Raw genomic sequence first — 15,557 nt, 5'->3', positions numbered from 1 at the left:
TTCAATCTAATCTGGGACTAAAGACACAGATTTACATTATTAGGTTAGCATTATACTAAGCACTGTCTTATTGGGTATTTAATATTTCAAAACATTGAGTGAGTATATGTGTCTAATTTTGCAAATGCACAAAAATACCCTGTGGACATATAATCAGATATAGTTTGCCTGAATTTTCCACTCCACCTGCTTCCCCTTGACAAAAGGGGGTCTCAAAGGGTTGTCCTGGTCAGATTCGGGTGGCGGTGGTGCTGCTGGTGCTACAGCAGTCACAGAGGCAGTTTGAAGTAATGTTTCAGTTCTTTTTGCTCTTTTGAGTCCAGTTTTGTGCTATCTCTGAATACGTGAAGAAGGCCTTCAAAGCTGGGATGGCACTTTGCAAAGGAACCCTTACCAGGCCGGTGTGGAGAAGGGCATACTGAACAGTCCCCATAGAGCTTCATACTTTATTGTGAGCTCCTAACAACTTTTATCAGTTCAGATGATGAAACGAGTTCATAGACTGAACAACTGGCAACCTGCTTGAGGGCAACTAATACTCTGAGCAAGCAAAAGCAGCCGAGTTCCCTCCCAGCGCAAGCGCACTGCTCTGCCTCAGCTTGCCATTTCCAGGGGGGGGGGGGGTCCTCTGAAAATTCGGGTCTCAACGCTCAGGAACGTGCTGTTGGCGCCTCCATTCCTCCTTCCCCTTTCCCTTCGGGAACTCCAATGGCTAGCACCGTACTCGGTACGCAATGCTCAACCAATAGTAGTTGAAAGAACGCACAGGAAATTAACTTTCTGGTCCAGCCCTCGCCACCGCCCTGTGCCCTGTGCCACACCGTCCTCCAGAGTCGAAGGTGCTCTAAGGAGAGGCAGATTGTGTTCTAACCCTCACATCTCGGCCTCCTGAACGACCCTCGAAGCCCCCTCTCCTTTGCCCCGGCCCCCAGGTTGCGTTTCGGTGGCGACCACTCCCCGCGGCCGGAAGCCGGGCGCCGCCACGCGCTGCAAATGCTTGCGCGGCAACCGTGGGCGGTTGGTCCGGCAGCCGCCGAGTTTTACCTGTCCGCAAGAGTTCCTGAGGCCCTGCGTCTAGCGCGTCGCCCCAAGGGCGCCTCGCCCGGCGTCTTTCCCATTCTTTAGGTTCTTTGAGCCTGGTTTCGTGGGTCTCTCCTTCCCGCGGCGCAGAGGAGCGCTGGCTGCGTGGCAGAGATGAGCTCGAAGCCCGGGCTGCCGACGCCCGGGGCCTCGCTGACCCTGCGGGTGTCCTTCGTAGATGTGCATCCCGAGGTGATCCCGGTGCAGCTATGGGGACTGGTGGGTCAGCGGCGGGAAGAGTACGTGCGGTTGAGCCGGGAGATCCAGGAAGCTGCAGCCACGCGCGGCCCGTGGGCGCTGGGCGGCGCCACAGCCTCGCCCGGCGAGCTGTGCCTGGTGCAGGTGGGACTCCTGTGGCACCGCTGCCGCGTGGTCAGCCGCCAGGCGCAGGAAAGCCGCGTCTTTCTGCTGGATGAAGGCCGCACCATCACGGCCGGCGCGGGCTCGCTGGCGCCCGGGCGTAGCGAGTTCTTCCACCTGCCCTCAGAGGTGCTAAGCTGCGTGCTGGCCGGCTTAGTGCCGGCAGGCGGCGGCGGCACCGGCGGGGGCGAGCCGCAGCACTGGTCGTCCAGTGCCGCGGACTTCCTTAGCAACCTGCAGGGCAAGGAGGCGCACGGACGGGTGCTGGACGTGCTGCTCCAACATCGCCTGGTCCTTCTGGAGGTCCCGGCTGTGTTCCAGCAGATGCAGGAGCTCAGCCTGGCGCGGCAGGTGCCAGACAGTCTCTTCCGCTCCCTGCTCAAGCGCTACCTGACGACTTCAGGCGTGGGCCCCGGGACCCCGCTTTTTCCGCGAGTCCTGCCCAAGCAAGAGCAGCCTGGCCTGGATTACTTCTATCCCCAGCTGCAGCTGGGCGTGACAGAGCCTGTAGTGGTAACCCAAGTATGTCATCCCCACCGCATTCATTGCCAACTCCGGAGCCTATCGCAGGAGATCCACCGCCTCTCTGAGAGCATGGCCCAGGTATACCGGGGTTCCCTGGGGACAGGGGATGAGAACTCTACCAGTACTACCTGGGAGGAGAGGGAGGAGAGCCCAGATAAGCCAGGCTCTCCATGTGCATCCTGTGGATTGGATGGACATTGGTACAGGGCGCTCTTGCTTGAGACTTTTCGACCACATCGCTGTGCCCAGGTGCTTCATGTAGACTATGGAAGAAAGGAATTAGTGAGTTGTAGTAGCCTTCGGTACTTGCTGCCTGAATATTTTCGAATGCCTGTGGTGACCTATCCTTGTGCCTTGTATGGACTCTGGGACGGCGGGAGAGGCTGGTCTAGGTCACAGGTCGGTGACCTGAAGGCACTGATACTGGGCCAAGCAGTGAATGCAAAGATTGAATTTTATTGTTCCTTTGAGCACGTGTATTATGTTACCCTGTATGGAGAAGATGGGATTAATCTTAACGGTGTATTTGGAGTACAGTCATGTTGCCTGGCTGACAGATTCCTTCAGAGCCAGGGGACAGAGGAGGAAGAGGAGGGAGAAGAACCAGACCCAGCGCTACAGTCTCAGTCCCCAGCAGAAGAAGTAGATGAAGAAGTTTCACTCCCATCCTTAAGGTCTATCAAGTTGAAGATGAATGCCTTCTATGATGCCCAGGTAGAGTTTGTTAAGAGTCCCTCTGAGTTTTGGATTAGATTGAGGAAACACAATGGCACCTTCAGCAAGCTTATGAGAAGAATGTGCAGTTTCTATTCCTCTGCCAGTAAGCTGGATGGTGTGGTTTTGAAACCTGAACCTGATGACCTTTGCTGTGTTAAATGGAAAGAAAATGGCTACTATCGGGCCATAGTCACCAAATTAGATGACAAGAGTGTGGATGTATTTCTAGTTGACCGAGGCAATTCAGAAAATGTGGACTGGTATGACGTAAGGATGCTGCTTCCTCAATTTAGGCGCCTACCAGCCTTGGCTCTAAGGTGCACCCTTGCGGATATTTGGCCTTTGGGGAAAACCTGGAGCCAAGAGGCAATTTCCTTTTTTAAAAAGACTGTACTCCACAAAGAATTGGTTATCCATATCCTTGATAAGCAGGATCATCAATATGTTATAGAGATTCTTGATGAATCTAGAGCAGGGGAAGAAAACATTAGTAAGGTAATTGCTCAAGCTGGATATGCCAAGTATCAGGAATTTGAAACAAAAGAAAATATTGTAGTAAATGCTCACTCCCCAGGGCATGCTTCGAACCATTTTATTGCTGAAAACAAACTATCATCCACCAAGAAGGTAGAAGAACAGAAAGCTGAGAAAGAAAAAACCATCTCTGTTTCAGAAGCTTTGACTGATACAACAGTTGTTACAAATATCTCAGCTGGACAAGGGGAACAGGAAAAAGAGAAAAAAGCCCCTGTTTATTCTCCCCTGACGCCAAATTTCTTGAAAATTAAACCCGGCTCTTCTTACAAAGAAGAGCTGGAAGTTGGAAGTACAGTAGAAGTCAAAGTGTCTTATGTTGAAAACCCTGGCTATTTCTGGTGTCAACTGACCAGGAACACTCAAGGCCTTAGAACTTTAATGTGTGATATTGAGGACTACTGCAAAAATACCATGACTCTTCACCAGGGAACCACACCTGCTTGTTTGGCAAAGCGAACAGCAAGTGGTAAATGGTCCAGAGCTCTGATTAGTGGGACCCAATCTTCAGAGCACGTCAAAGTAATATTTGTAGATTATGGAGACAAAGATACTATTTCTGTGAAGAATCTTTATTCAATTAGTGATGAGTTTCTCAAGGTTAAAGCTCAGGCTTTTAGGTGCAGTCTTTATAATTTAATTCAACCAACTAGTGAAAATCCCTTTGTTTGGGATGAAAAAGCAATACAAGCTTTTAGTGAATTTGTAGATAGTGCATGGCAAAACAATCTAGAATTAAAATGCACAATATTTGCTTTGGCCTCAATACATGATGAAGAACTGTTTAATGTTGTAGATTTGCTAACACCCTTTCAGAGTGCATGTCATTTTTTGGTAGAAAAGAGACTAGCAAGACCAGTAAAACTTCAGAAGCCTCTGGAGTCTTCCGTTAAGCTACATTCCTACTACTATTCTACACATGATATGAAAATTGGTAGTGAGGATTCAGTGTATATAACACATGTCGATGACCCCTGGACATTTTATTGCCAGCTGGAAAGAAATGCAAATATTTTAGAACAGTTGTCCTGTAGTATTACACAGTTAAGTAAAACTTTGCTGAATTTAAAAACATCTCCCTTGATCCCTGGAACCTTGTGCCTTGCCAAGTACACTGATGGAAACTGGTACAGAGGGATAGTAATAGAAAAAGAGCCAACTAAAGTCTTCTTTGTTGACTTTGGGAATATCTACATAACAAGTGACAATCTGCTTTCAATACCTCCTGATGCCTATGATGTTTTATTTTTGCCCATGCAAGCTGTTAAATGCTCATTGTCTGATATTCCCAGTAATATACCAGAAGAAGTTACAACATGGTTTCAGGAGACTGTTCTAGATAAGTCATTGAAGGCCTTGGTTGTAGCAAAAGATCCGGATGGACGTCTGATTATAGAGCTATATGATGATAGTATTCAAATTAATGCTAACATTAATGAGAAGTTAGGGCTACTCGGCTACAAAAATCGAACCAGGAAGAAAGAGAAAGAGAATGAAACACTTCCTTCTACACCTGGAACTCTTGAAGAAAAAAATGAAAATATGACGTCACCCACAGACCATTTAAGTAAGACAGGAGAGAACAAATTATGTAGCATGGAGATTTTTGGAGAAGGATGCAAACCTAAGATCAGCTCAGCATGTAAGGAGCTTAAACCTTTACAAAGTTCAACAAAGACAAACTTAGTCACTCCGTATCAGGACTCTGCAGGAAACAAAAGTAATCAAGTGTTTTCTTTAACAAGAGAAAAGAAAGAAGAAATCTTTGCAGAGCCATCTTTGAAAGCCACAAAACTAGAAGCCACTCTTCCAGAGAGAATAGGAGATGCTTATAACAAAGATTTGCCTCTAAAATTTTGTGAGCTCCCACAGAAGATGATAATGCCTGGCTTTAAAACAACTGTGTATGTTTCACACATTAATGATCTTTCAGACTTTTATGTCCAGCTAACCGAAGATGAAGCTGAGCTCAATCATCTTTCTGAGAGATTAAATGATGTTAAAACGAGGCCCCAATATCATACGGGGCCAACTGTGCAAAGTGGAGATGTGATATGTGCTGTTTTCCCAGAAGACAACTTATGGTATCGTGCTGTGGTCAAGGAACAACAACCCGATGACCTTTTCTCTGTACAATTCATAGATTATGGCAATGTTTCCATGGTTCACACTAACAAAATAGGTAGGCTTGACCTGGTTAATGCACTGTTACCAGGATTATGCATCCATTGCTCTTTAAGGGGACTTTGGGTTCCTGACATTGTCAACTCAAAGGAGATAGTGCATCACTTTTCCCAAAGGACTGATGAGGCTCAAGTAAGATGTGAATTTGTTGAATTTCAAGATAGATGGGAAGTTATTCTTGCTGATGAACGTGGGATCATATCAGAAGATATGCTTAGTAGATGTGCTTTCAGTGAAAAATCTCAAATAGGATTTTCTACCCAAATAGTTAAAGGTGACTGTTCAAAGTCTGCTAAGAAATCCAACAGTGACACCTCAGTATTTCTTAACTGGTATAATCCAAAAATGAAGATTGTGAGAGCTTATGCTACTGTGATAGATGGGCCTGAGTATTTTTGGTGTCAGTTTGCTGATACTGAGAAACTTCAGTATTTAGAAGCAGAAGTGCAAACCAGGGCAAAGCAAGTAATAGATTGGAGAGATCGTATCACATGTCCTCACATTGGAGATCCTTGTATAGTAAAATATAGAGAAGATGGACATTATTATAGAGCACTTATCACTAATATTTGTGATGATTATCTTGCATCAGTGAGGCTTGTGGACTTTGGAAACGCGGAAGACTGTGTGGAGCCAAAAGCACTCTGGAACATGCCCTCTGACCTTTTGTCGGTTCCCATGCAAGCTTTTCCATGTTGCCTTTCAGGATTCAATATTTCAGAAGGTATATGTCCTCAAGAGGGAAATGATTATTTTTATGATATAGTAACAGAAGATGTGTTGGAAATAACAATATTAGAAATCAAAAGGGATGTTTGTGATATCCCTTTAGCTATCGTTGACTTGAAAAGCAAAGGTGAAAGTATTAATGAGAAAATGAAGAAATATTCTAAGAGTAGTATGGCCAAGAGTGATTTACCATATGAAAGAAATGGCCCAGAGATAAAGGGATCCCTGGCAATTCCCAGTCCTGATATTGGACTTAAGAAAACAAGTATCAAAGCCATACAAGATAAAACATTATATGTGGAATCACGGACAGATGAACTTGCTGAAAGAATTGAAAAAGAATTAAGCATTATTGAAAACAAGGCAAGTAAGTTCTATGACCTTGGAAGTGATAACATTTTTGAAGTTTTTGAAAACTCTTGCAAAGACAAAATTGGTGCTGAGGTGCTGGAAGGTGAAGTAGAGTGCCATTTTGTTGACAAAGCCAAGTTTAATGATCCGTACCTAATTACAGGATTTAACACATTATTACCACCTAGTGAAACAAAGGAGATGTTAGAATTGAATTCACTTGAGGTGCCACTTTCCCCTGATGATGAATCCAAAGAATTCTTAGAACTAGAATCCATTGAGTTACAGCATTTTCTAGTTGGGGATGATGACAAAGAGGAGCTATGTCTGGTGCCCCCGATTGTACCGCTCTCCCAAAGCGATGACACGGAAATCACTCTGGAGCCTTTCACAGTGCAACTTCCCCTCGACTGTGAAACTGAGACACAGCCAGAACTAGAACTACCTACAGCCCAGCTGTCTCTGGATGACAACACTAATCCTTTGTCCTTAAGAGTGAGTCAGAAAGGCCAAGAATCAAGGTGTACAGAGGACATGAGAAGGTCAAGTGCGGAGTCTTTTGATGACCAGCACAGAGTACCATTGCATCTACTTGGAAAGAATTGTGACCCCAAAATGCACGTTGAAATGAGTATGTTAGAAGAACCTCCAGAATGTAAAAACAAAAACAGAGGTGCCATTTCATCATTGATACCTTTGTTCTCTGAAGAAGAATCCAGAGACGGAAGGAAACACAATAATGCTTCACCACATCATACCTCGGGTAAGGGGACTTGTTTTCTTTCACTTTAAGGTTTGATTTACTGTCTTCAGAAGTTCTGATTTATTTATCTACTTATTTATTTTATACCAGGGATTGAACCCAGGGGTGCTCAACCTCTAAGCTGCATCCCCAGCCCTTTTTATTTTTTATTTTGAGACAGGGTCTGACTAAGTTGCTGAGGCTGGTTTTGAACTTGTGATCCTAACCTTCTGCTTCAGCCTCCTGAGCCACTGGGATTATAGGTATGGGCCACTGCACGTGGCTCTTTTTGGTTTTAAAGAAAAGGCAGTAATTATATGAATTTCTTGAGTTTTTGGAAAAAAAGATTAAACAGAGAAATGAGTCAGATTTGGTTTTTATGGAAGGGCATTTTAAACAAGAAAAATTGGGTGTGAAATCAGTGTAAATTATTGTATGCTAAAATATTAATTTTGAGTTTAAAAATAAAATGCTTAAAAGCTATGTTCCTGAAAGATAAATCTCATTTAAAATGTAAGAAAATCATCTTACTTTACCACCATTGCTGTACTTTCTTCTTTATCTGCATAGTGTCTGTCTGCATACAGTTATAAAAATGAAATGCAGATTATACTATTATACAGTATTGAATCCTGCATTTTAATGTTTTTTTTTTAAGAGAGAGAGAGAATTTTTTTTTTTTTTTTTTTTTTTTTGTAGATGGACACAACACAATGCCTTTATTTTTATGTGGCACTGAGAATTGAATCCGGGTCCTGCCCATGCTAGGCAAGCGCTTTACCGCTGAGGCACAATCTCAGCCCTGAATCCTGCATTTTAATCCCTTAAAATGCTTTCCGAATATTTTAATTGCATGATATGGCATCCTGTGGGTGTGTCTTATCTTATGTAATTATTAGCCTCTAATTAGCTATTTCTTTCCAATGTCACACTGTACACTAGCTCTGTCATATTGTGATACAGATCTGCTGGCAACATGCTGCTTTGATGTAAGAATGGCTGTGAAAACCATAGACAACACCACTGGTAATAAAAGTCCCACTTTCAATAGTAATTTTCAGTGTTAAAAATAAAATTCGCTGTGTGTGGTGGCACATCCCTGTAATCCCAGAAGCTGTGGAGGCTAAGGCAGGAGGATTGCAAAAGCAGCCTCAGCAATTTAGCAAGGTCCTGAGCAATTTATTAAGACTCTGTCTCAAAACGAAAAATAAAAAGGTCTGGGGATGTGTCTCAGTGGTTAAGTGCCTCTGGTTTCAATCCCTAGTGAAAGAAAGAAAGGAAGGAAGGAGGTAGGGAGGGAGGGAAGTTAGTTCACATTACATCCTTCTGCTGATTTTTTTTTTTTTGTAAGGAAAGCAGTAGGGATTATTTGGGGAGGCAGCAGTGGAAGAATTTAAAATAATATTTAAAATAAAATTGAGGAAAAGAGAGAGCTTATTATCACCACATAGTAATTGCATGATACTGATTACGTAGGAGTAATAATCATAGATTAGAAAAGTACTTTGCTTGTATATTTCACATTAAGGAATCAAGAGGTATACCATGAGTCTTATCCTATTCAATTTGGCAGCTCAACCACCACGGAACACCTACACTCTGAAAGGATTTTCTGTTGGGTCCAAATGTGTTGTGTGGTCAAGTCTAAGAAATACGTGGTCTAAATGTGAGATTTTGGAAATAGCTGAAGAAGGCACAAGGGTAAGTGAGATTTAAATAGTTTTATCTCAAAATACACTTGCAGATTGTTAAGGAATTTAATAAACTACAGAATACAATTGGTAGATGTTTACTTGCTTGTTCCCTTGATAATTTGATGTAATAAGGAAGTCATCTATAAGATTATAAATATCCATCTATAAGAATCCTAGAAAGAATCATTCAGCCCACTTTATCTCCCATAACTCAAAAATCCTATAGTCCCAAGTTCCACACGTTGCACTTCTTAATCTCTTTTTTGGAACTGTTTATACCCAGTGCCTCTATGTTAGGTAAGTTCCTCATTTCACAAGTACATCACTTGAATAATCTTCCATTTGATTTACTTCTTGTCTTTCAATTCATTGTCCACACTGCTATTATGAATTGATCAAGGCAAATCCAACCAACTATTTTTGTACAAAACTTTTTAGGGACTTCCATTTGATTGTGTTTTTCCTGCAATCTGAAAACCACCTGTACCAAAATCACCTGGTGTGCTTTTTAAATTGTTGATTACAGTTCTATTTTGCCTGTATTCCCACCCATTCCCCAAATGGTTAATTCCAGTTTAAAGATTTACTGTAGCTATCACCTCATCTGGGAAGCATTCACTGAAATTATTTTCTAAAGGTCCCTTCATCTTCAGACCCCCCTTCAGAAAAAGAGCTTTATGCATTTCATGTATTATATTCTTGCACATAAACATATGGGAGCAGACCTCTAGAGTTTGGACACTTGAGCTCTACATTTTATTCATGGTTGATCTTCAGATGTTTACTCAATATGTATTTGAACTGAAGGAGCACTGAGTTTGAAACACAAGATTGAAACTGGTTTAAAACAGTCATTTTTGTTATCTTGTGAAACCTCTCATTTTAAGGATTGCTGAGGAACATAAATCACCACCTTTTACTAAACTTTGCTCTTGTAGGTTTTGAACCTTTCCAATGGTGTGGAGGAGACAGTGAACCCTGAAGACGTTTGGAACGGCATACCCAAATTGGACAGGAGTCCATCTGAGGTATGGAATTCTGTAGACATTAATTAATGAGACCTCTGTAATGAACTATTTCTAAAGCCCTTATGTGAGGAAAAATGAAGAAAAAAAATTACTGTAAGAACAACAGTTAAAAAAAAAAACAATGACAAAACCAGTGTTCATGGACTTGATGCCAACTTTCATTTTGGGGGAATTAGTTATTAATGTTTTTCTCCTTGATTTTCACTTTGAGAGTTAAAGAATAAAAATTATTTGATGTTCATGACTCTTCTAAAATACACGTTTGATGCAAAAAAAATTCTGGGAAATATGGCAAAATTTAAAATGAGGAAGTAACAATCACCGATAACATATCCATTCAAGGAAAAATAGATTATTATTCAGTTTGTTTAGACCCGGTTGATTTTACAGTGCATATACTTATATATTCTGTTCTTCATTTAGGACTATATGGTGGGCAGTTTCTCTTACTCTACGATGTGTCTGGGCATTTGAATTTATCCTGTTTGCTTCACAGTCTTTGTCTGCTTGGTCCAATATCTGGTCATCTCAGGGTTTGCATCTGCCTGATGTCTTTTTCCCAGGGAAAAGGTCGGCTATCTGTGGTTCTTTGTATGTTGAGTAATTTTGGATCACATTTTGAACATTTTGAGTCTTTTGTTTTAAGACTTGGGTTCTGCTAAAATCTTCTGGAGAATGTTGATTTTTTTTTTTTTTTAATCTTAGCAGGTGATTAACCCAATCAGGTTCACACCTGTCTCTCATTCAGTAGTTGGTGATTCCCATGTCAGTCAGTTCCATTTTCAAAACCTTGACTGTGTTGTTCAGTAAGTACATAGGTCACTCAGCAGTTAGATTGGGTCTTGGCACTTTATATAGTGGCCAGTGGCTTCTTTGGTCTTATTCTGCCTAACATAGCTCAGGGGTGATCTTACGTCTTTCATTAGTTCATATATGGTATTAGGGGTTAAAATTTTCCAGATCATTTCCTCTATACCTTCTGGCTCCAAGGGTTCTCTTTTATTCAGCTCCTCAGAAGCCTGTTTTTTTGGGTCCCCTGACCAGAAAGCACACGTATTTCCCTCTGCTCAGACCTGCAGTTCTGTTTGGAGTGATAGTGATGAAGAAGAGAGAGAAAATAAGAATTCCTTCCTCCTGCTCTAAAGATAACAGAAGCCCTTTTCCTGGTTCTGCTGCCCAGGGAGACAGGGCTTCTTTCACATTTTCAGGCATCTGCATTGCCACTCTTGTCACCAGGTGGTTATCAGGTGCGACCAGAAGACAAATAAGGGGTAAAAAACATAGAGGAATTTCCCTATTTTGTAGGATTCGAGGGCCCTTTTCTGTAATTTCTGGCTAGAAATATGGGATTTCTCTCAGTTTTGCAGTCCATTCAGCTGGGCAGTTTTAATTCAGCACTTTCTTAGGTTGAACCATCCCATAAAGAAGTGAAAAAAGAAAAAGAAAAGCCTGTGAAACTCACCCTTATTGTGAACTGTTTTTCAGATTTTTACTTTAGATGTCAATCCACCTGTTCCTGTTTGCCTTTGAGAGTTCTCAAATGTTTGCTTTTTTAATTCTGCCTTGAATTTTCACTGTAATGAGTGAAAGAGAGGCTACAGTAAGTTTGCTCCATCTCAGCTGTAGCCAGAAGGCTGCAAATGTATTTAACAATTGCATGACATTCATGAGCCATAAAGCATTATACTGTTTCTCTTAGTGTTGGATAGTTAGTTCATTTGAAAATGTTGTCCATCAAAAACAATGGAAAATTCACCTTTTTTGTCAACTCCATTTTTGTTTCCTTATCAAAGGTAACAGCCTGCTAAACTTTTTGCATCAATATTTACTGATCCTTTTTTTATATTCTGATATCTCTATTAATTTTGAAGAATCCACAGTCAAAGATATATATATGTACATACAGGATTCTAGTTGGATTAAGTACCTATACATGCCAAAGAGAAAAAACTAGGACTATGTAAAACTAAAGTGCATATGTACATATTAAAGCATTTAAGTACATATATGTATGCATTCAAGTACATACTTATATAGTTTAAATAGCATGTATATTTAAAGTAGATTAGGTTTATGTCTATTTAATACCCACACACATATATTTACATATGTATGAATATATACACACACACACATACTGGCTTTAAGCCAGTAAGCATATATGTAAAAACTACTTATGAGTAAGGCTTTCCAGTTTTTTATTTGATTATTAATGGGATTTAAATGAGCCTTTCCTTAAATGTGAGGGAGCCTTAAATAAGAATACACATCTTCAAATGAAATAGTTTTCCTTAAAAAAGTGAATATTATGAGGTATTGAATTAAGTGCAACTTTTTATGACATATTAAATCATGATCTCCATGTCTTTCTGATTATATTTTTAAGGAATTCTTAAACCTGGACTATTTCATTGTCATAAGAAAATGTCTCAGGAATCAGTTTCTGTATTACATCAAGCATGCACATGATACTATTAATATTGACAGGAGCATCAGAGGACTATTCCTCTTCACTGGGTCATTAATCATCTGTGACACTCAGTGGACAGTAGTGGCCCCTTGAGCAGTGATGTCTCTCCTTCCCTCACCAAAGACTGATGTCATCAAGGGTCTGGGAGCTCAAGCTTGGAAAAGGGTACCAATGGAGACGTTCCAGAAACATGAGTAATCAAAAAATAGGAAATGTACATGAGGTGATTCTTTACTATAAAACCAGATTGTCATAATTTTAAAAGAAATACTTTTTGTTTTCCTTTTTTGTTATGGCTTATCTATGATCCTGTTTCTGATTTAAACTACTTTGTACTTTCATTTGAAAATTGGTTGTAATTCAAAGGTTCCTTTTGTTAGGCTGTATTCCACACACTGGGAAAAGATCTTTACTTCATGTCATCAGATGATACCACATTTAAAGGTAACTCGTCTTTTTAAAAACAAAATACTTTTATTACCCAGCATTTTCCAAGTGTTTAAAAACACCATTATCCTGAGTCTGTCAATTTTCTTGAATGATAGTAGCACAGGTTTTGTGTGGTGGTGGTGGTAGTGGTGGTGGGAGTGTTGTGTGTTTTGTGTGTGGGGTGGGAAGGGTTAGGTAAAAAATAAATGAGACATGTCTCTAGGCATGAGGAAGATATTTTGAAATGTCAAAGGAATTTGTTGGTTGATTGAATTAATCTTGAAAGTTAGATTGTAGGTCTGGTGAATTTATATTTTAAAAGACTTTAAGGGATTTTTCTTAATTATGTTCAAATGACCGCTGTATGTTAATCTTTTATAATTTCTTCCTGAATTTTTAGTTTATCTATATGATAAAATCCAATTGGTTGCATGTTCTCAGTTATTACACATTGCTGTTCATAAATAGCATATTTGTTCTTACAACTGAGGCACATTCAGAATGAAATCAGCTCTTGGTGGCTTTAGTATTATGTGAAAAGCACACACTAATCAAAAATAATGGAAGTCCTATTGGTTATCAGCCTTGTTAACCTCATTCTAGCAAAATATAAAATATACCCATTTTGTAATCTTTTAAAGAAACTTTTAAAAGTTTCTTTAAAAAGTGGGCTGGTTATATAATATCTTTGATAATATGTGTAGTGTGAGTACCAAAATACTCACAAAATAAAAAAAATAAAATAATTTCTACAGGAATAATTCTCTGTAGTAATTAGAACTTACCTTTTCCTCTACCACCTTTAGAGAACTTTAACTTTGTCATTGTAGAACTCATTTAAATGATTGTCTTGTTCTTAGGTTTTTTTTTTTTTTTCTCAACTTAAGGTTGTTCTCATCTTGTTTCAGAAAAGGGGTCAGCAGGTGATGTGGATTTAAGTGTGGATCCCTAAGTGTGACTGGTCCGAAGCTGCTCGTGAACCAGTGGCATCTCACCCAGATCAAGTGTCTGAGGAAATAGAAGGCATTAACCACAGGAAGTTGTCGTTTTTGAAAACTGATATGGATCAGAATTAAACTATGTCTCAGGTTGACTGTACAGGGTATTTGTAGTGGGATTCTGTATGTGTGGCTGGCTCTGGGATCTTTCCTCTGCCTTGAATTGTCTTGTGCTTTTATTCAGCTGGAAGATTTATTTTGCTGAACAATTTGCTAACACACTACTCACATTTCAAAGGAACTGTTGGTACCTTTTCAATATAGTGTTTACATTAACATAGAAAAACATAGGTTGACGACAAGAACATTACACGATGCTACTTAGGAGGATGACTTTGTTGGCAGTTTCTCCTTCAGAATTTTTTTTTTTTTTAATTTTAAAGCTTTGCCTTGTCTGTCTAGTTAAAAATTTATTATTCTGTTTGAATTTGGAAGTATGCTAATATGACACAAAATTTGAATAAAGTTTATCCTTTAAAGCTGTGGTGGTCTCATTTCATTTCATCTGTGGTTCCGTCTCTCCTCCCCTGTAATTGGGGAGGGGGAGAGGCTTAGTGATATTTAATGTTTTCATATTTAATGTTAGTTTTCGTGTATGAGTCACACTCAGCTGGCACTTTAAAGTCATTTCCACATTTTAATCATCAACTTTGAGGGACATGTTTATTTTACCCGTATTTTATAGGTAAGAAAAGTAAGCTTTTTAGAGAAGTTAGATAATTTGCCCAGGCCAATTGGTAGTCTCAGAGGCTTGATCAAACTCACACTCATCTAACTTCAAAGGCTGTGCCTTGGAACATGGTTTTGTATGGGCCATATACAGATCCTAGCTTTTGGAAACAGATTCTACCTTTGGGAAATAGATCTTAGTTAAATGCTGCTTAACAGATATGTGGCGTGGGCAGGTTATATAATATCTTTGAGCTTTGATGTTCTTCATCTGTAAATTGGTGATAATAAAACATTTCACATCATTTATGTGAAGTGCCCAGAAAAGAGAACTCAATAAATGTCCCCTTCTCTTTCCTGAAAAGTACCCAGTGTGCAATATGCTGTTTATTTTTCAAACTTAACCCATGGCTGATATTTTCAGCAATTGTTTTCTCCTTTCGGCATCTGCATGTGCCACAAACAAAGGACTGTAAAAATATTGCTCTTGAATGAGAGGTCAATACAATGGCAATGTTTGTCCATTTGTAAAGTCAGTAAGGGGAAGTTTTGCCATATGAGTGGAAAGAAGGTGCATGGATATAAAATACAGTTAGCCCCTGAAGCCTAATGGGAAGAGGGAATTAAGAACTTTAAAAACAGTACCATTTCAATAAGTGGAGAGGAGAGAGGTTTGTATTAAAAATAACTGAGGTAGGTGAATATATTGCCTGCTGTAGGATAAGGAGGGCAGTAAATGAGCATGTGATTACCAGGAGAAAATGTCAAAGAAGATGCACCAGGGTCAGACTGTAGAAAGGTTTCTGTCTCAAGTTGAGTATGGCCTAACTCCCTATTAAAACAGTAACTTGAATGACTATCGGGAAGGAGAATTCAAATTTCTCAGAATGAATGATTTTGCACCTTAAACCACTGAAGATGGCCTGAGGTGCCAAATCACATAGTTACTTATTAACTGGGTGGAAGAGATAGGGATTGAAGTATCAACCAGACAAAGCACTGATTTCCTTGTTCACACAGGCTAACTTAAAATTCTAAAGAATTTCT

The 15,557-nt window shown here is 40.2% G+C and overlaps 1 protein-coding gene across 1 annotated transcript; it reads left to right on the top strand.

The window, feature by feature from the left end:
• Window positions 1-859: 859 nt before the first annotated feature.
• On the top strand, window positions 860-14,320 carry Tdrd6 (tudor domain containing 6). Its single transcript, XM_046426166.2, has 5 exons — window positions 860-7,243; window positions 8,796-8,923; window positions 9,855-9,944; window positions 12,795-12,858; window positions 13,752-14,320. Exons 1-5 carry the CDS (start codon window positions 1,195-1,197, stop codon window positions 13,793-13,795), a joined length of 6,375 nt encoding a protein of 2,124 aa, XP_046282122.1. The 5' UTR covers window positions 860-1,194; the 3' UTR covers window positions 13,796-14,320.
• The last annotated feature ends 1,237 nt before the right edge of the window (window positions 14,321-15,557 follow it).

The sequence above is a fragment of the Marmota monax genome, unplaced genomic scaffold (genome assembly GCF_021218885.2).
Source record: "Marmota monax isolate L192 unplaced genomic scaffold, Marmota_monax_Labrador192_F-V1.1 WCK01_AAM20220418_F8-fsc00187, whole genome shotgun sequence".
Taxonomy (NCBI): Eukaryota; Metazoa; Chordata; class Mammalia; order Rodentia; family Sciuridae; genus Marmota; species Marmota monax.
Note: the sequence above shows the minus strand (reverse complement) of the source record. Positions and strands in the feature narration are given on the sequence as shown.

Bases quoted from the DNA above. Each gene is read 5' to 3' on its own strand.
- Tdrd6 (XM_046426166.2), top strand. From the start codon at position 1,195: ATGAGCTCGAAGCCCGGGCTGCCGACGCCCGGGGCCTCGCTGACCCTG. The intron at 8,924-9,854 runs GTAAGTGAGATT...TTGCTCTTGTAG, and splicing joins TAGCTGAAGAAGGCACAAGG to GTTTTGAACCTTTCCAATGG. The intron at 12,859-13,751 runs GTAACTCGTCTT...ATCTTGTTTCAG, and splicing joins AGATGATACCACATTTAAAG to AAAAGGGGTCAGCAGGTGAT.